This window comes from Octodon degus, unplaced genomic scaffold, assembly GCF_000260255.1.
Source record: "Octodon degus isolate 3935 unplaced genomic scaffold, OctDeg1.0 scaffold00085, whole genome shotgun sequence".
Lineage (NCBI taxonomy): Eukaryota > Metazoa > Chordata > Mammalia > Rodentia > Octodontidae > Octodon > Octodon degus.
This window is the reverse complement of record NW_004524661.1, coordinates 6,004,665-6,024,414: the sequence shown is the minus strand read 5'-3', so window position 1 is coordinate 6,024,414 and position 19,750 is coordinate 6,004,665. Positions and strand designations below refer to the sequence as shown.

The window sequence follows — 19,750 nt, the reverse complement described above, 5'->3', positions numbered from 1 at the left end:
TACAAAGGCTGCATCCGGAGAGCTGGGACTGGGGAGGGCTGAGGAGTCCTTGTCTCGTCAGGGTCCAGTGGAGAAACACAAAGAAAGAAATGATCAACCTAGTCAATCTCTTCCTGCATGTGGCCAGCAAGGAATTTGCTTAGCATGGGGCTCCAGGTGCCCAGTCCCTAACCTGGTGAGCCTGAGTTCGTTCCTTGGGGGATATGGGAAGAATGGGTTTTCTCTCCTGGAATCAAGTAGCTGAGTGATCTGAAAATTGCAAGCCAACATACCGCGACTGCTTTCTGTACTCCAGGTGTAATACCTAGTGTAGTACACACGTTGTCCTGTAAATTTACCAACAGCCCTGTGAGCTAGGCACTATTATCACCATCCCCATTTTGCAGAGGAAGAAACTGAAGCACAGCAAAACTGACATGCCCAAGATTCCAGAGCTTGTGTGTGGTTATGTGAGTTATGTTCTCCCAGCTCTGCCACTGCATGACCATGACCAAGTCCCTTCCTTTCTGTGGACCTCAGTTTCCCCGTCTCTGCCTTGAGATAACCAGAAATACAGATTTCTAAAAGGACAGAAGTCTTGTGGTTGTGTCCTAGGGACTTGCGGAGTTGTTCAGCCACAGGGGATGGGTCCCTGAGATTCTGGTGACTCTATGCGGCCCCCACCCTGGACCTGTTCCTGAGCAAGCCTGCTGGAATCTCCTTTTGTATTTTCAGTTACACTACTGTGGCTGCCTGAAAGGTGGTGCACAAGGGCACACTGTGAGGTTTTATTAGACAGTAATTGCCGTAGCCATCTTGTATTGATTTAGAACATTGAGGCAGCTATGAAAAGACATTTAGGAAAGAGAACTTCCAGAACTGCTTCAGAAAGCAACAAGCTTAAAGGGATACGTCTATGTGAAGTGAGGGAGAATGTGAGGGGAATTACTAGCAATGTGTCTTTTAAGGTAATAAAATTTATTTTGATTTAAACGTTCACTGCTTTGTTTTTTTCCTTTTTGAGACAGAGTCTCACCAAGAAGTTCAGACTGGCGTTGATCTCACTTTGAGCCCTGGCTGATCTTGAACACGCAGTGATCCTCTTACCTCAGCCTCCTGAGTGCTGGGATTGCAGGCCTGCGCTACCACGCCCAGCTCATTCGCTGCAGTTTTGATCTCACTGTTGTATAGCATCTCGCAAGTTACAGTTAAAGGGATAGGCTTTGGTTTTGTTTTGTTTTGTTTTTTTTTTGGTACAGCGAGTCAAACTCAGGACCTTGTGCTTACCAGACAGGTGCTTATGCCACAGAGCTATGTCCAGGGCCCTGTTTTAAATGTTTTATAACTTCCAACTCAAGAAATCCCTTTCTTTTCTTCCCTATGAAAGCTTCCTGCCTTTCATCCCGCTCTGCAGGGGCCAGTTATGGCGAAGCACCTCACCCACCTCACCGTGGGCTCAGCTCCACGGCAGGCTCTGTGAGTCTTCTGTTGTTCACTGAGCACAACAACTTGCCTGTCTGTGAGGAGTCATGCTGTGCGGGGACTTCCTTGTCTGCTGTTGGGAGCCCCGCAGGGTTGCAGGGCCACTACCTCCTCCCCTCACCACAGTGCTTCATCTCCCTCCTGTTTCCGTTTGCAGACCAGAGGCAGAGTGGGGCTGGTGAGGGGCTCGATGGTCCTCTGCACCCCTGAGCTGGGGGCTCCTGAGCCTTCCTGCATTGGAAGTCTTGCTTGGTCAGGATCAACAGGCCTACTGGTCAACCAGTAGGACCAGTAGCATCTTCCTCAGTGAGTGTTTTTCTTTAAGATAGTAGTCACCACTTCATTCCGAAAAAACGGTGACATCTGCAGGGGCACCATCTTGCTCTGGTCTCCAAAGTTGAGCTGTCTCTGCCTTGTTACTTAAAACACCTGCTTCACCTCCCAGTCCCAGGTCATTGCTCCGTGACCTCACAGAACAGCCCTCAGCCAAGTTGGACCTTGAGTGCTGGAGGAAAATATAGGCTCATGCACTGGAAGAGCTGAGGAGAAGTGGCTGCCAGATCCAGGACTCCAGTGATCTCAGGACTGTGTTCTCCATCTCCTAATTCTACCGACTGCTGTTTTTGCCCATTTGCGTGTGATGGTCTCTAGGATTGACAGAAATGTGCTGTTTATTTTTGGCTTTCTTGAAGGTCCTCACGTTGACTCTTAGGAGTCTGTGTTAGGCCGCTTGCCTGCCACTGAGCCAGAAGTCAGGGTGCAGGGTGCAGACTGGATCTGACCGTGGCCACATACTCATCTCTAGAGGGTTCCCCAGCAAAGAAAATGGACTGAGAATCTTGAGAGAGGTGGATTTCCATGGAAATTTGGAACACTGTCACCAGAAGAGGGAGAAGTCGGTGTTTGGTGTCAAAAATCCAACAGCTGTCCTGCACACGTCTCCTTTTTGGTCCCTGGCTCCCAGCTCTGTGGGGGCCATGAGGACAGAAGCATGGAGCTCTTCTTGACCGACTCCTCTTTCCTCCCTCCTTTTAAGAAATGTTTTTCTAAACCTCAGCATGAAAAGCATCTGCTCCCAGGCGGGGCGGGAGGGAGAGGAAATGGAGAAGAACCCGTTAGTGCCGCCATCCATGCTCCTGCTCAACCGTTTGCTCAACACATGTTTACTGAACGTAGAAGAGATGACAAGCCCTGAATTCAATTGGGGTTTTCCCAAACTTAAGTCATTGGCGGGGCCCTTTCCCTACTTCCGCCCGCGGGGGTAGAAGGGTGTTATCAATTCCTAGCTAGATAGCCTGGGGGAAGCCTGTGAGCCTGGGGTTTGATCTTGCTTAATTGAAAAGAAGCCTGCTAATGTTGGGGATGTAACAGCACCAGAGAGAGACCCCATCTTTGATTACATCTGATCAGCTGAAGGGGGCCTTGGAGTGGGAATCCTGCTGCCACTCAGAGGGCCAGGGTTTGCTTCCATCTTGCATCTGGGCCCTGTGAGTCATCTTATGAGCCACTGTCAGGCACTGTGCTGTGCTGAGGAATCTAAAACACAAGATCTAGAAACGAATCTAGCATGGCGATTGCCTCAGGACACAGATGTCAGTGCTGTGAGGTGGGATGTGACAAAAGGAGGAGTCCAGATGAAGACCTGTGGGAGATGAGAAGAGGGTGCCCCCAGGGGGGCCTCATGGAGACTGCAGGGCAAAGACCATGGTGCCAGGGGGCCTTGGTAGGCTGGGGAGGATTTTGATCTCTAGAGTGAAGAGAAATGGAAAAGCCAGGGTGGCTGTAGAGGCTAAGAGAATATACCCCGGCAGGTATGCTGTTTCTATGGCAACTACCACCCACCCACTGGAGGGGGCTGTCCTGTGGTACTCAGGTCCTAAAGGTGATGTTCAGTGATGCTCCACTTAAAACTGCAACCCATATGTCCGCTCAGCAACTTGTGTCTTCTCTGCTCACTGTAGAAGGAGCACAGACTCTGGAGGCAGGGTACTTCTGGTCCAGGTCTGAGAGCCTCTCTTTGCCAGTTGCAGGACCCTCTGCCATGGGTCCTGCAGAACATATGGAACATATGGAACATTGAGCACATGGCTGACCACATGGCAAGAGCTCAGTGAATCTTAATGCACCCAGTATTTTTGTTGTTTGCTTATTTATTGATGGTGCTGGGGATGGAAACAAGGAACTGACCCACACTAGGCAAATGCTTTACCACCAAGCTGCACTCCCCAGTTTAAATAGGATTATTAAAAACAGTGTTCCGTAGGCATTTGTTGGGTATTTATAATTGTGGTCTGTTTGATTTTGCAGTTATGTGGTTTGCAGCAAGTTAAACCTCCCTGAGCATTAATTTCATCATCTGAAAAATGTGATAACCATGCCAGGTGGTCAGATAACCTTCACAAAGTAAAGACGTATAGTATGCCCTTGGCAAGTACTTCCTTGTCTGACCTGCCTTTACATTACCAGGTAACGTTCATTGAGTTCCAGTTGGTACCAGGGCCATCTGTAGTGTTTTTAGGGGAGTTTCCCTCCTGATTGCCATAGCATAGTATTTTCTACTTATTCAAGATTTCAATTACTTGGGGACACCTGCAGTTTTGGACAATAGTATTTGTCTGAGAGATATAGACAGAATGTTCTCACAATTTTTATTACAGTATATTATGATCTATTTTGTTATTCAGATTGTTGACATCTTGCTGTGCCTAATTTATGAATTATGCTTTATCATAGGTGTATGTGCATAGGAAAACATGGTATAATTTCTGCTGTACTCTGGATGGGTTCAGGCAGCCCCTCGGGCCTTGGAAGGTCTCCAAACATATAAGAGGAGATGTTGCGATGCTGCCCGGTTTTCAGACTGTTGCTCCCTCCCTTTTACTAGCTGCGTAGTACATGGTGATTAGAGCACAGAACCCAGAATTAACCTGCCCAGATTCCTACCCTGGCTTACCCCCTCTGTGCCTCAGGTTCCTTCTGTGATGCAGAAAGTCATCCATTATCTCTCTCTTTGCATTGCTGGGAAGATTGAAGGAACAGGTGTAACCGCTAGGTCAATGCTTCGCACCTAGGCCTGCTTTTTTTTTTTTTTTTTTTAATGTATTTGGTCGTTGCAGGGTCTCACTATGCAGCTAGGACTCACAGTGATCCTCCTGTTTTCAGTCTCCCCAGCACTGGGATTACAGGCGTGCGCCACTGCACCTGGACTGTGTGGCCTGCTCAGGCTGCCCTGCACTTGTCTAAGTTTGCCTAAGCAGGCACTTTAGTCCCTTGAGCTGTCTCACCAGCCCTAGGCGTGCTCATTGAATGAGAACTTTTATTGTCACTGTTATTTCTGGTGAGGTGAAGTTATTTGCTCACTTACCATTTTCAAATTTTAAGAAAAATTAATTGGTACATATTTGCAATAATGATCACATTTATCATGGGGAGTTTGTGGGTATATCACATATCTCAACCCAGATTCTCCTGCCCCAAAACGTATTCGCTTTCCATTGCTGTAGTAGCCTCTTTTCTGCTCTGAAGTCCTTTCAGGGTACACCCTGGACACACCCCTTCCCATGCTGTTGCTCCTTCTTAGACTTTCCAGGCTCCTGCCTGCCTTTCTGTCTGCTGTCACTATGTCTGTCTGTCTGTCTATCTATCTGTTGCTGTCCGTCTGTTGGTCCCTCTGTCTCTGTCTGTCTGCTCTCTCCCTTTCCCTATCTGAGACAAATTCTTGCCATGTAGTTCAGACAGACAGCTTTGAACTCTGTATGTAACCCATGCTGGCTTTGAAACTGTGTAGGAATCTTCTGCCTCAGCATCCCACATCTTGGGACTACAGGAGTGTGCTACCATGCCCAGTTTCAGACTTCATTCATTTCATGCTGTCCTTCCTGACCCTGAGGCAGTTGTTGCCCTTTGCATGTAAAGTTCCTAAACAAAGAGACAAGTTGCTGTTTGGTGCAAAAGTGCAACACCTCTACTCCTGATGTCAACCTGCTGCGGCCTTGCTGAGCCACCTCAAGGTGAACTGCAAAATTCCCCTGAATACTTCTCATTTTCCATCCCTAGATTTAGGCTTGCTGCCATCCCCTGCCCCATAGTGCCAGGGAGCCACAAATCACAACACCTGGATTTCTCTACTGAACAGCCTACAGTTGCAAGAGCTGCAGACATACCAAGTTACTGACTTGGTTGAAGGAACGCAAGCTACTTCCCTGCTGCTTTTATGGAGCCTGCTGGGAGTCACCAATGTACAAGGACCTTGCTTGTCTAGGAATCCTATGGCGTCTTCCATGAAAATGTCACTTAGAGTGGCGTTTTCGTCATTCTCAAGTTGTGTGTTGATCATGAATGGGTGACTATCCCTGCATTTACTTCTGGTTGATTTTGAGCTCATGCACGTAGAGTACTTAGTGCTGAACATGAAGTCACAATGTATAAGATGCTTGGCTCAGGCTTCGCTGATTATAAATGCTTTTTCCTCTTATAGTTTTCAATATTGATACACTAGAATAGACATAAATTAGAGGTTCACTGTTGGATCTTTTTTCCTGCACTTGTATTTTCTTTAAGGAAATGTAATGTTTAAGCTACTGACAAATATCTCAAATATAAAATATATTTTGGCCTACTTTTTAAAAAGTTTATTGGGGTTGGGGAGATAGCTCAGTAGAATAAGTGCTTGCCTGGCAAGTGCAAGGGCCTGAGTTCAATCCCTGGTTCCGCAAAAAATAAATAAATAAATAAATAAAAAATAAAAAAAATAAAAATAAAAAAAAATAAAATAAAAAAAAAATAAAAAAAAAATTTTTTTTTTTTTTTTTTTTTTTTTTGGCTTTTTGAGACAGGGTCTCGCTATGCAGTTGAGGCTGGCCTTGAGCTCAATTTGTAGGCCAGGCTTGTCTTAAGCTTGCAAAGAGCCTCTTGCCTCCACCTCCCAAGTGCTGGGATTATAGGCATGTATCAGGACTCCTTGCTAAAAAAAGCTCATTCTGTTGTTTTTTTTTTTATTCCATGTTTTTGGGGAAGCTGGGATGGGTCCAACACTGGACATGCACACATCATTACCCCTCAAGTTGAGAGACCCTTGGTGATTTCTGTGGACTCAGTTCCAAGGCCTCACTACCTACCTCCAGGGTGCAAGCCTGGACAGTAAAACTGGCGTCTCTGAGTGCTAGACTAGCATTTTGCCTCTGAGCTGTATCTGCAGCTCCTTTTTTAAATTTTAATTTTGAGGTCAGGTCTCATTACGTTGCCCAGTCTGTCCTCAGAATTACAATCCGCTGGCCTCAGCTCCTGAGTTGCTGGGGCTACAGGCGGGGCCGTCATGTAGACTAGTGTCTTACTTGGGCCAGTCTGCAGAGAAAGGATTTGGGCTGGAGCCTTCAGTCTGTCCGCCTGTAAGTGAAGTCCTCTTTGCAGTCTTCCTCTAGAATGTTCTCGGGGCCCAGTGTTTAGTGGCCTCTGGTTTGCTTTGGGGTATGTGGACCACACTGAACATCAGGGATGAGCAGTTTTGCGGCTTACAGCCGCTCCTTGAGTGGAGCTATGTATTTTGTGTTTCTGAAATTCTTCTGTAGGAAACTGGTGCTGGCTTTGTCGGTGTTGGGTTCAGGGACTTTGCTTCAGGAAGGAAAAAGGAAACAGATCAAAATACCTAGAACTTTGCCCGGTGCAGAGGGAGTTCTTTCATTCAGCACATGTTAGGGAACATCAGCACTGTGTGAGGACTTGTGTGTTTGATCACATAAGCCTGTAATAAAGTCTGTAGGCCCAGCTCCATTGTAGTGGAAAAGAGACAGGCAGGCAGGCAGGCAGGCAGGCAGGCAGGCTGACTAACGACAGGAAGTAGTGGGAGGGGAGAATCACCAGACAGGGCTCCCAGGAAGGCCTTGTAAAAATGACTTCAGCTATGAGCAGAAGGCAAGAGGAGCTGGCCAGTAAAAAGTGGATGGATGTATAGATGGGGACAGGTATCAGCCTCCACAGCAGAGGAACCTGTGTGAGTAAAGGCTGTGAGGTCAGATGAGGTTACTGTATTGAGACACTGAAGAAACAGGGAAGGGGCTCCAGTAGGGAGGCCATGTAAGGCTCCAATGTGCAGTTCGGGTTCCATCTAGTTCTCAAGGGAAGACTTGGAAGGGTTTGAAGGAAGAGAGGGGCAAGGATGGGTTTATGTGTTCTTTGTCATGGGGCAGGGGGCAGGGGGAGGTAACAGGAAGGACAGAGTAGGAGAGGAGGCTTCACCATAGGGGGAGAAGAAGCCAGGGTGAAGAGGAAAGACCGCCTGGAGAGTTGGGGGAAGAGAAAGGTCAGTCATTCCCTTGGGGACCAGAGGAGGGGCATGGGGGCCATCAGGAGACATTTGCAAATCCATGGGTGCAGGTCAAGAAAAGCACTGATCCCGGGTTAGTCTCTCAGTGTGTGGAGGAGCAGTGGGGGAATAAAACCTCTATTCCTCTTCTGGAGCTATAACCCAAATACGTTATTTTCTACTATGAAACTTCCCCTTGCAAGTTTTGCTTGTTAGACCCATCACATAGCTGAAAATCATATTGACTAGAAAGCCTCATTCTGGAAAAGAGAGGAATGTGTCCTTCTAGCGCTCTATTCCATATCACAAAACATGCTGTACAAGGGCCCTAGAGATGAGGCTGGGGAGATGGCTCAGTAGAATAAGTGCTTGCCCGACAAGCACAAGGGCCTGAGTTCAGTCCCCAGTTCCACCAAAACAAAAAGAAAAACAAGGACCCTAGAGTAGTGGAGTCTGGCCCAAGCTCTTACAGCAAGGAATGCAGGTGTTTTTGCTGCTGAAGCCTTTGCTTGGTCCCAACTTCTGAGCTTCTGTGTGTTGTCTGGGGGAAAGAGGTCATAGAGAACCAGTGTCAAGCATGGGTCAGCCAGACTGGGAGAGTTCCCAGCCCACGCCTAGCTGTGGTCAGGGAATCTGCATGGTGAGGGAGTCATTCCTGGCATCCAGGAAGTGGAAACCTAAAGACAGTGCTCAAGGATCCTCTCCACTCACCTGTCACTTCCTGCCCCCAGGAGTTTTTAAGTAGAGCTGTCCTAGGCTGCAGAATGTGGTTGCACTGGTGACAATGAAACAGGAACAGAGCAGAGGTTGTGTTACCTCTCCAGGGAGTTATCCTCTCCTAGGGGAAAGGGGACTGGCCATTGTCACTCTTCTCCAGTTAGCAACTGAAGGTGACAGGGAAGTCCATGAGAGTGCATGGCAGAACAGACTGATCAGTGGGCCCAGGTGGCTGATGTCCATTGCTGACCCAGCCGGGAACTCAGGAGCTCCCGTGAGCAGTGTCCAAGCGTCAGGCTGCACATCTGCTGAGTGAAGGAATAGTTGGGGTGGTCCCGGTGGTGTGTTGCGATGGTTACGTGAGAGTCAGGTAAGGCCAAGAAGGCAAGAGCACTCTGAGGATGTGTAATGTCTCTTTAGTCATAAGTTTCTCTTTGTTAGAACGGACAAAACTACCTGTGCACCCTGCTGGGAATTCTGGTGAGATGCTTTCTTTATGTAAGAGTTCCTTTGTTCACTCAGTGAACATTCACTTGGTGCCCTCCTATGTAAATGCAGAGGGAACAGCCATTAATTAGTAAGACGCTGCCCGGGCCCATCTGAAAGCCTGAAGGTGATTTTGGTTAGTATTTTCAGTGTAGATTTGACTGTAACACACCACATGAAGTCGGGTGTGGATTTTCTGCTTTGGGTCTTACGTCTGTGCCCAGAAAATTTCTGATTTTGGAGCATTTTTGATTTTTGGATTAGGGATGTTATGCTGCTACTTTGAATATTTCCATGAGAAGACAATTAGAGTTCATTTTAGAACGAATTTTTATGAAGGTAGAGATTTTAAAACAAGGACTGAGGTTGGTGGGGAAATATTTTTTAATATTTTCACGGGGCTGGAGAGATAGCTCAGTAGAAGGGCCTGAGTTCAATCCCTGGTTCTGAAAAAAAAAAAAAATCACAAGTTCTCAGTTCTATACTTATTTTATTTTTTGTTTATAAAACCAACAAAATACTAAATTGGCCCTGAACCTTACCGCACCACAGAAAGGCAAACACAACTCACCTTTCATTTTGGTATTTTCTTTATAATCAGTTTCCCCCTTTTTTGCAAGTGGGTATGATTATGCTACATGAGTGACTTTGTTTCCCGTTTTTTTCTCTCTTTTGAATTCTCTGAATTCAGAGTGCTTCATTCTAAATACCTGTATCATTTAACTGCCATTTATTGCTATGACCTTTTTTTTTTTTTTTAAGTATGTTTAGTACAGGGGTACAGGGTCTCACTACGCAGCTCAGGCTCATAGTGATCTTCCTGTCTTAGCCTCCCCAGCTGTGGGATTACAGGCATGTGCCACCACTTGGTCTTGTTGGCTGGCATGGCATGCCCAGGGCAGGGCTGGCACAGCATGTGGTACCAAGGATCAAACCCAGCACTTGTCTGGGCAGGCGCTTAGACTGCTGAGCTATCTCCGCGACCCCGCTATGTCCATTTTTTTTTTTTTTCTGTGATAAACAATGCTGCATTTGTGTAGAAATCTTCCCGCTTCTGTAGGTGGAGAACAGCAGCCGGGCCCTGATCATCGGTGAGCGAGTCGGGGTGTGCGTGTGTGTGTGTGTGGTTGCGTGGCTTCCTCCTTTGTTAGGAGCCAAGTGCTTCTCTGCTCTGTCCTGCTCATCAGAGACATCCACTCTTGCCCTGAGAAGCTAGAATGAGCCCCTTGGGCACATGGAACGCCCGTCTTTTCCTCTGGTCTTCACAGATAGCTTTACCCCCACCGTATTCTTGATAAACATTCCTAAATTACCAGGTGCAAAGAGAATTTTTTTTTTCCACGTAGCAGACTTTAGAAAGGGAGGCTTTTCCAGGGAATAGTTTCAAATTCTGTCGTATTTTACAGATTCTCTCGTCAGGTTAGCCATTGTGCAGTTAGCCATCTTCTTCATTTTCTGAGTAGTACTCGGCATCTGAATTCCCATCTCTGTCTGCTTCTTAACAGTCGCATAGCCCTGTGTAGCTCAGTATCACGTCTCTAAGCCCCTGTTTCTCTGTCTGTACAGTGGGATTGTAATAGGAAGCACTTAACAGGAGCACTGAGAGACTAACGGTACAGTGCGTGTAGAGCTCTGAGCACCTGGTGTTCTCTCAGGGTTTTGACTCTCACCTCCTTGCACAGCTCACTGCTAGGGCAAAATGGCACATGGGTGCCAGTCGAGAAGAGTTGGCTAAGATAGAGCAGAGAGCCCCGTTGCTTCATTGGTAGGAAAACTGAAGGCCAGCAGAGGGCAAGAACTTGGCCAGGGTCACCTGGATGAGTGTAAGATGGTATACAGAGCTGTCGTGACTCAGAGTGCAGGTGATGTCTCCACTGACCACTGGACACAGCCTGTGCGACCTGCACTCTGGGTGGACTCCTTGTGGAGCTCTGTGCCACTTCCCTTCCTCCCGAGAGGGCAGTGGAGTCCACGTGTGCTCTGGATCCTACCCATTGCTTGTCAAGCTGCCTGCTGGTCACCCAGCAGCTTGGAAGATCGTGGGATACTGGACATACCATATATTCTCTGTGGCAGCGTGTACGCTGTCTTTTGACCACTGTGTGTGTGTGTGTGTATCTGTTTCTCTCTTGCTCGTTTTTCCTGAACCAATTGGAAATTTATACTCTCTCCCCTGGCACTGGGAGCTGCAAGCATCTGCCAACCTGAGTGTGGGTTTCTTTTCCATGTGGCTCACCATCTGGAGTGGCAACTTGGCTCTGTGTGTGTGTGTGTGTGTGTGTGCGCGCGCGCACGTGCATGCAAGCCCAGAGTATTGTGTTTCCTTGCTGTGCTTGAGCAGCTGAATGAACAAGAGAAAGAGAGCTGCCGTGGAGAGGACAATGCTGAGAAGTCATCCTAGCAGTATGAATGAATAATTCATATTGTCTCAGCCTCTTTCCAGGGCTTCCCAAAATAGCTGCTTTCATTGCTTATGTGTTGCACCGGTGACTTGAATGCAGCTGCCTGCAGCTCCGAACGCTTCGGGGTTTCATGTTGACTTGCAGGTAGGGCTTCCCTTTGGGAACAGTGTTCTATTCACTTTCTTCTTTAAAGAAAGAAATGCTGGGAGAAGAACCCTTAAAGAAAGCCGTACTTTTCAGAAGTGAAAACTGTTTTCTTTTTAGTTCCTGTGCAGAGATCCTTTGTAATCATTGACTTTAGGCCTCCGTGATCTTGAGAAATAGAGAAATAGCAGTTGGGCAGACAGAGCGGCCAAGCTTCGGGCTGCTCTTTGTGATACAGTCAGCAAATATAGGGGAGTCTGCAGGCTTCGTGTTCTCAGCTGCGCCTGGGCTGTGCTGGCCGGGGCTTTCCAAGGTGTGCCAGCTGCAGCTTTGCGGATAGGTATTGGGGCCCTGTCACGCAGGGTGGGTGACTTGGGGATTAGCTGGCCCCTGGACTCTGGCCAGCCACATCTGGTGCATGGCACAGAGTAAGGGCCTAGGAAGAAAGGTTTGCTGTGTACACTAAGAAGATGCTGGGGATGTGTCCTAGGAAGGAGTATGCGTGCGGGGAGCAGGACAGGTACCAGGAGGAGCCACTCTTCTGTGGCTACCGTGACCTTGAATGAGTCCTATGGACACAGGTGGAGAGACTCGGTGCTGAAGTGACAGTACCTGAGTGGTGGCATCTTCAGAAGCATCAGCCCAGAAGGGGCCACACTTGGCCCTGGTTGCTCACAGCAAAGGCGAGAACTGGAGTCAGGTAGGCCTGCTTCTTGGCCAGCAAGGCCACCTCCGGTGCGTTAGTCACGCTGTCTATGCTTCAGCATCCACATCTGTGAAATGGAGCTAATAATAAGCCTCATGGGATTATTTTAGAGAAATTGATCTAGTGCATAGGAAATGAGGGCTTCCTGTGCTTTTCCTTACAACCTTATTGGCAAATTATTGAAATGTGCATACTAAAATATTCATGTATAAACTCGGATGAGTTTTGACACCATGCTTCTGTAGCTCATCCTCCTAGTCAGTACAGCAAACATCCCCATCATCTCTGAGATTTCCTTTGTGCTCCATTGTAATCTTCCCTCTGCCTCCACCTTGTCCCCACGCGACCACTGATCTGCTCTCTACTTAGTCTACTGTGAATTACTAGCATTTTGTACAACAGGAATCATACAGAAGAACCTTTTTTTTCTTTTTACCTAACCCAATAAATGTTTCTGAGATTTATCTATCCTATTGCGCATATTCACAGTGTGTCTGTCCATTGTGTGGATACACCACCGTTCCCAGTCTACTCACCTGTTGGTGGACATCTAGCTATCCTGGTTTGGGGTTATAACAAAGAAATATGACTTTGATTTTGAGAAACAATATTAGTTCGTGTGTCATAAGAATAGGAGAAAATCTTCCAATAAAGCTATGACCCATTGTTTTTAATTAGTTAGAATGTTTATTTCATACTTGTTGAAACCTTTCAAATTTAAGGTTTTTTTTAAATTCACATGTCTCTTTTACACATATAGAAAAACAGAATACATTAGCAAAATAAACCTCCAGTGTTCCTAAAACGTCTTCCCACTCAGATTCTAAGTCTTTGCAGTCACTTTTTCACTGAATCATTGATATTTGTGCTTTTAGTAGTTCCCTTTGAGCCAGCCAGGTAGCTCAGGGGCCAGCCAGATAGCTCAGCGGATTAAAGCACCTGCTTAGGCAGAGCAGGGACTGGGGTTCGATCCCCAGTGTGTAGTGCTGGCCCTGCCCCAGGGCATGCTGAGACAGTGACTGAGACTGGGCATGGTGGTGCACGCCTGTAATCCCAGCACTTGGGAGGCTGAAAACAGGAGAAATACTTCAAGTCCTATGTATATAGTGAGACCCTGTAGACCCTATAGACCCTAGACTAAATACATGGTTTCTTTTGTCCCTTAAAGATTGCAGTGAATAATGCAGCCTTGTTGTAAGGATCTGCAGAGGAACCCAGAGCTTAAGTAGCTGGGCTTGGAAGGCAGCTGGCTCCCATGTAGAGTTAACCTACTTTGGGCTTCTGCTTTGGGAATGTTGTGAAACGGGTCTGCTTACTACACCTAGACTCTCCACAACCAACCAGCTCCCGGGGGGTTAAAAGTGCACCTCTCTTACTTCTGGGGCTTTGTCCCAGCCTGGGACATCCATCCCCAGTGGCAGACCTGACACTGTGGCTGTCTGTACACACCAAAGAGAGACATTGCCCCTGGGACTACCACCTGGCTGATCGTGGGGCAGCATGGCAGCAGTAGGAAGGCAGGTCCTGAGTTCAGCTGTGCTGAGGGGCTGCAGAGATAGCTCAGCTGATATAAGTGCATGCTTGGCAAGCACAAGGGCCTAGGTTCAATCCCCAGCTCCAAAAAATAGAAATAAAAATATAAAACCGAGCATCTTGTGCAGGTGAATTAGAGTATGTGAGGGACCCTGGACAGTGCCTTGCACTTTGTCAGCTCTCTCTGAGACTTGGCTTTGTTCTTCTTACTAATCACTACTTTCTTGTTGGCCAGTGAGGGTGATGGTGATAGTGCCTGCTTTGTAGAAATATTGTGAAGATAAAGGAAATGATTTGTTTTATGTACAATGCGTGGTCTGCTGCCTAGAACTTAACTGGCAAAAATGTCTTAACTTATGTCGTTCCATCATAGCCACCCAGGACCCTCTGCCCGTGGTGAAGGCAGGCCACAGTGAGACTCCCCGAGGCCAGTGCTGCAAAAAGTCCTTGGGGATGTCTTGTTCCAGCTCCTTCTTGCACAGAAGGGCAGAGCTGGGATTCCAGCCCAGGTCTTGTCATCTTCTTCCCCTGTATAAACCACACTGTTGTGGGAGGGGCTGTAAGTCAGACAGGATCCCAGTGATGAATTCACAGATGAATTCTCCTTCTTGATGCTCCAGATTTTAGTGTGTGTCCAGATTCTGAGAATTCGAAAGGCCCCTTTTCAGACAAGGGTGGGTGGGCTACAGAGGCTTCTAGTACTGCAGAGAAGGCCCTGAGCAGCCAACACTGTAGAAACCCAGCTCATGGGCCAGAGGGAGTGAAGTTGGGTGTTCAGTATCCTCCAGGCCCCACATTCAGGAAGGAGGGCTGCACCCTGCCTACGTTGTGCCCAGGGGCCAGGTACGTGCCATTCCTATGCAAGAACTTGGGGAGGCAGGTATTCCCCCCCTTTTTTTTTGAGACAGGGTCTTCACTATGTAGTTTAGGCCGGACTTGAACTTCTGATCCTCTTGCCTCCTCCTGAGTGCTAGGATTACAAGTGTGTGCCACCCTGCCTGGTTGGTTTTCTTGATTGTTTTGTGTCCATAGGGAGACGGAGGCTCAGAACCAGAGAAGGAATGGCCTGATGTGACACAGTTGGGACAGATGGACTTGGGAGTCTAGTTTATTGCCTCACTCTTGGAGGCACAGAATTTCTTTTCTTTTCTTTTTTTAACGTATTTATTACAGGATCTACAAGGTCTTGCTACACAGATCAGACGCGTAGTGATCCTCCTGTTTTCAGCCTCTCAAGCACTGGGATTACGGGTGTGTGTTACCATGCCCAGTTTCAGTCGCTCGGGTGGAGCTGGGTGAGGGGCAGACAGGTGTACCAGGGACTTTTCTTCCACAGGCTGGGCTTTTCAAGTGACGAGGAGGTATAATCAGAGAAAGGACCTATCTCCAGCCTTGTGTCCCCATGAGTGGCAGCTTTGTAGCTTCGTCTTGGTTCCCACCCAGTGACACACCTCCTTTCAGTATAGTAATGGTAGCGCACCAGGAAAGTAATGTCAGCAGAGGCGGCCGAGCCGACCGAGCGCCAGGGCAACTTGGCCTCTCGGTGTTGCGAGTGCGATGGGGCTGGGGTTGGCGCCCAGGTTTTATTCTCAGCTGTGTTGCTGGACATGGCTGACCCTGGGCAAGTCTGTTCTCTCTGTGCCTCGGTTTTCTCATGGGTAAAATGGGACTGATTTGTCAGTTCCTTTTTAGTTGTGACTTCCTTTCATACTGCTACTTACGGGGCTGCATTTGGGCGGCCATGTAAGTAATGAATAACTCAGTTATTGAATGCTCAACTGTGTCCTCAGGTACTATTCATGCATTATCTCATTTAATCTAGAAAACACACTTAGAAGTAGGTCTGAATGTTACCTACCTAAAAGAGTTGTCAGGAAGGCCAAGTGAGTAAATATTTATGAAGTGCTTTGAACAGTTACTGGCCCATAATGAGAGCTCAATCATAGTGCTATTTCTCTTGTTTTCCCAGCGTAAACACCAAACCACAGAGAGTTTTAAGTATTTTGCCCAACGTCACACAATTGGGCAGTGGCAACACATGGAACCAAACCCAGGGCCTCTAGCTCCGGAGCCATTTGCTTTTCACTGCTGCTATGCGCTGCTTGTTGATGAGACGTAAGAAGAACACACTGAGAGCAGCGGGGACTGCGTGCGAGGCGACAGGGCCTGTCCCTGAAGACTTGCTGATTCCATGTTTAGCATACAGCACTGCGGTGGATAAGCAGCCCTCTCTGCGGGCTGAGCTTGGCCTTCTGGTAGGCAGTTGGCCATGGCTCATCTGAGCGTGGTCCAGTTCTCAGAGCTGTAATCCCAGGTTCCAGCAGGTGACACACAGAAAGGACTGGCAGTTCAAGTGACTGCGGAAGTTGGGAAGGAGACAGTTAGGGGACCATCCAGATGGAAGCAGAGGGAGGGAGCGGGTGTGTGATCCCAGCGGCATCCTGAAGACAGGCTCTTGGATGTGGCCGGGGCAGGTGAGCCACTGTTGAAGGAGGCACAGCTTGAAGGTGGGGAGCAGGGTGGGAGGGAGCAGCATTCTGGAATCTTCCCTTCAGTTCTGCCCCCTCTTCTTTTTACCATAAAAGAATTCCAGAAGTGGGAGTGCCCGGGCCAGGAAAGTATCTGGGAAAACCAGCCCAGCCAAGCAGGAAAACTAGGAAACTGGGAGGGTTTGGAAGCCAGAATGTTGAGACAGGTGTTCTAAGAGGGGAGAGCCGGAGAGAGGGAGGGAAGTGTTCCGGAGAAAGAGAACTTGGGCGTGGCTGTGCAATGCTGCGCTTCCAAGAGCAAATTCAGAGGCCCAGATCCAGAACAGCGGCTGTCTCCTAGCTTGCCTGGATCGATTTCCACAAACTCATGCAGTCCCCGCTTCTCCAGGAAGGGAGAAGCACAGAGGAAGGCTAATTAGCTATGCAAGCCCAGGTGAACTTTTTTTTCAATAGTAGTCTAACACTTAATTCATATTGGCTAATGTTGCTTGGCCATTTTTTTTTTTTTTTTAAGTATTGAGGATAGTACCCAGAGCCTTGTACATGTTGGGCAGATGCTATGCCATTGAGCTACACCCCCTGCCAAACCACAGGCCCCTTTAATAAGGTAATTACTCTTGAGCACCATATCGTACACATAAGGAGGCCAACTCACTCTGAGAGGTTAGAGTCTGTGCCTAAGGATGCACAGCCGGTGAGAAGAGAGTGCACCAGAAGCCAGGGGGCTGACTCCAGAGCCCATGAGTTTCAGCCACCCCTGTGCGTCCCTTGGGATGGAGAACAAGGCCGGTGGCATGGATGGTGGCAGCTAACACGTGAAGGATTGAAGTTGAAGAGTGGCATGATTTTCACAGCGCACAGATAGCTTCCAGCTAATCATGTTAACTACCTACATTTTTGAGGGTTTGTTATATACATGCCAGGAAAACATTTGCTAAGAGCTTTCTGTGGCTTATGCCATTTAATCCTCGCACCACCCTGATGAGATCTGGACTTCTCATGCATTTCTTAGAGAAGGAAACACCTCTTTACAGAGTTACATAATGTACCCACTCTTTCAGACAAGGTGGAGCCTGAGTTTCAGCTGGCATCCGATTCCTACGCTCCGAAGGTGACACCTGTCCTATCTGCTCCTGATCCATGAAGCTGGCCACCATTGTCTTTCTTCCTTTCTAGATCTCTTCCTCCTGGAAGTCTTTCCCTTCTCCAAACCCCCTTTGCCTTTTGCTGTAGATTTACTGAGCTTGCAACCTATTCAGTGTCCATGCACCCTTTAATTACCCACGGTTCACAGCCTTGGGGAGAAATTCGGGCACATAGATTGTTGCGGAATCACATTCCCTGCCTGTGTCAAGTGTAAGTCTTGTATCCTAGGCCAGATCCTGTGATCTGGAGGGTGAAAATAGGCTTATTCACATGTCACATTGGGTCCAGATGGGACCTAGATGGGTATATGCTGCAAAGTCCGGTTGCTTGGTATGTCAACAGAAGGCTGAGGCCAAAGAGAAGAGAGCAGTCAGGGGGCATGTCCAGGTCACCTTGTGTAGCCCAGCATGGGAGCAATACTCGGGGGCGTTACAGTCAAAGTCCTTACTTAGCAAGGGTCTCAGAGCCTCAAAGACTGGCTCCGTACTCCCGTCACGCAGCCTTACCATCTGCACTTCATCCCATCTACATTGGCTTTCTTGTTTCTTTGTCACATGTGCCAGAGCTGGGCGTGGTGACAACTAGTAGTCCAAGCACATGGGAGGCTGAGACAGGTGGATCGCAGTGAGATGTGAGGCTAGCTTGGACTACATACTGAGATTAAGACCAGCCCGAATTACAGAGTGAGACCCCGTCTCAAAAACAAAACAAAAACAAAAAAACCTCCACCAAATATTAAATGCACCAACATCACCCTTCCCAGAGCCAGCGCCTGTGTGCTTGGTATTCTCCCAGGTCTGCCCTTGGCTGGCTGCCCTCCCTCCTCCTCCGCAGTCTCTTTTCCAAGGTCAGCTTCTCAGAGGCTTCCCTTGACCGTCCACTCGCCCTTCTACTTGGTTCCAGGGCCTGGTGCTTCTTTCTGAATAATGGGAATCTCTGAAATGATGGCATTGACCTACTTCCAGGTGGGGTATGTCTTCCCCCTGCACTGGAAGGCTAGTGCTCTGTCTGTCTGTCCCACTTCTTCAGCTGTGTTTTTTAAAGCTCAACTCTGAGCCATGTCCTCCCACCCTCAGCCCTACTCACAAACATGGGAGCTGCTTATCTTGATCTTGCCTGGCTGTGTTAGAGGAATGAATAAAGGTATGGGAAGCTTTTGCTCACCTAGGCCTTCCAGGGGCGGAAGGAGCGGGCCTGCCAGGAAGTGGTGCTGCGCTGCAGCTGGAGGAGGTGAAGGGGTGTTAGCGGTGGTTACGAAATCTCAGCTATGGGAACTATGTGTGCGAAACAGCTGAGGGCAGGAAGAACCAGCCGGCCCATTGTGCCTGGGTGGGGAGGAGAGGTTGGCAGAAAGAGCGCTGGGCTCTGGCTTTTGGTCTGGAGGGCTCTTTCCACGGCGATGCTGCCCTGGCTGGCTCCTGGAAGGAGAGGGCCAGCCGGGGTCAGGGCTTGTCGGGAGGTAATAAAGAGGTCACTTGAGGAGGGAGCACTAGGAACATGGGAGATGAGATCGATCACCTGCTAAGTCCCAAGAGACTCAGTACCGGTGTTACACTAGGCAGATAGCTTTCTGCTCCTCACCCTGTTGCCTCCTCAGAAGAGACACCTTGTCTGAATGCAGAATGACTGGCATGGTCATGTGTCCCTGGAGTCCTGCCCTTTGACTCCCTCTGGGAAAAAACAGTCTGCTGCTGCTGTGATGAGGGGGGCCTTTAGGTGTTTAGCCTTTCTCAGCAGTTGAGCCTGGGTACCCCTTGTGAAATGCACCTGGCAGGACCTACCTGTCTCCAAGGCGACATATCCGGGCTGTCTTCCCAGGAGGGCCAGTTGTGAAACATTCAGGAATGTGTGTGCCCCTTCTGAGATTTGTAATTAAGAAGAAGCAGAACTCGCTCTCGCCTGGCACTCTGCCCTCCCCCTCTCTCAGCCCTCCGGCATCTGGGTCATTTGCTTTCACGAAGGGGGTTTTGAGCAGCCAGGATGTGGAGGCTGGGGGCAGAGACTGACCAGACCTGGCTGGACTAGTGGGGAGGGGGCATTCCAGGCAGGCCCCTGAGGCCTGGCCACCCCTGCAAGCAGATACTCTATCTCCTTCCAGCTCACATTCCTGGCATCTGCCTGTGGCGGATCATTGCAAGCCAGAGAAGGAGGGGACAGTGCCCATGGGCAGTCAGTTCTGCTCCCTGGCAGGAAGAGTGAATGTGTGTGTATACGTGTGCGTGTGTGTGTGAGAGCGTGTGTGTGCTTAAGTCCCTCCGCTACTGAAACACTTGCCTTTATCCTCATTCTCTGAATGACATGTCTCTGCACACTGAATAATTCATCTCCCTCTTGGCATTTGTTCCAGGGAGAATCTTGCTGTCCA

General features: G+C 48.5%; 1 protein-coding gene across 3 annotated transcripts in view; it reads left to right on the top strand.

The window, feature by feature from the left end:
• Wwc1 (WW and C2 domain containing 1) overlaps positions 1–19,750 on the top strand; it is a 169,929-nt gene that overhangs the window by 52,621 nt on the left and 97,558 nt on the right. The window contains exon 1 of one of the 3 annotated variants that reach the window (XM_023721765.1): positions 14,189–14,259. The exons of the other annotated variants lie outside the window; for them this stretch is intronic. Within the exon in view, the coding sequence (XP_023577533.1) occupies positions 14,204–14,259 (56 nt within the window). The 5' untranslated portion in view covers positions 14,189–14,203. Of the gene's footprint in view, positions 1–14,188; positions 14,260–19,750 lie in introns of those variants that run through there. 3 annotated transcript variants of the gene reach the window in all.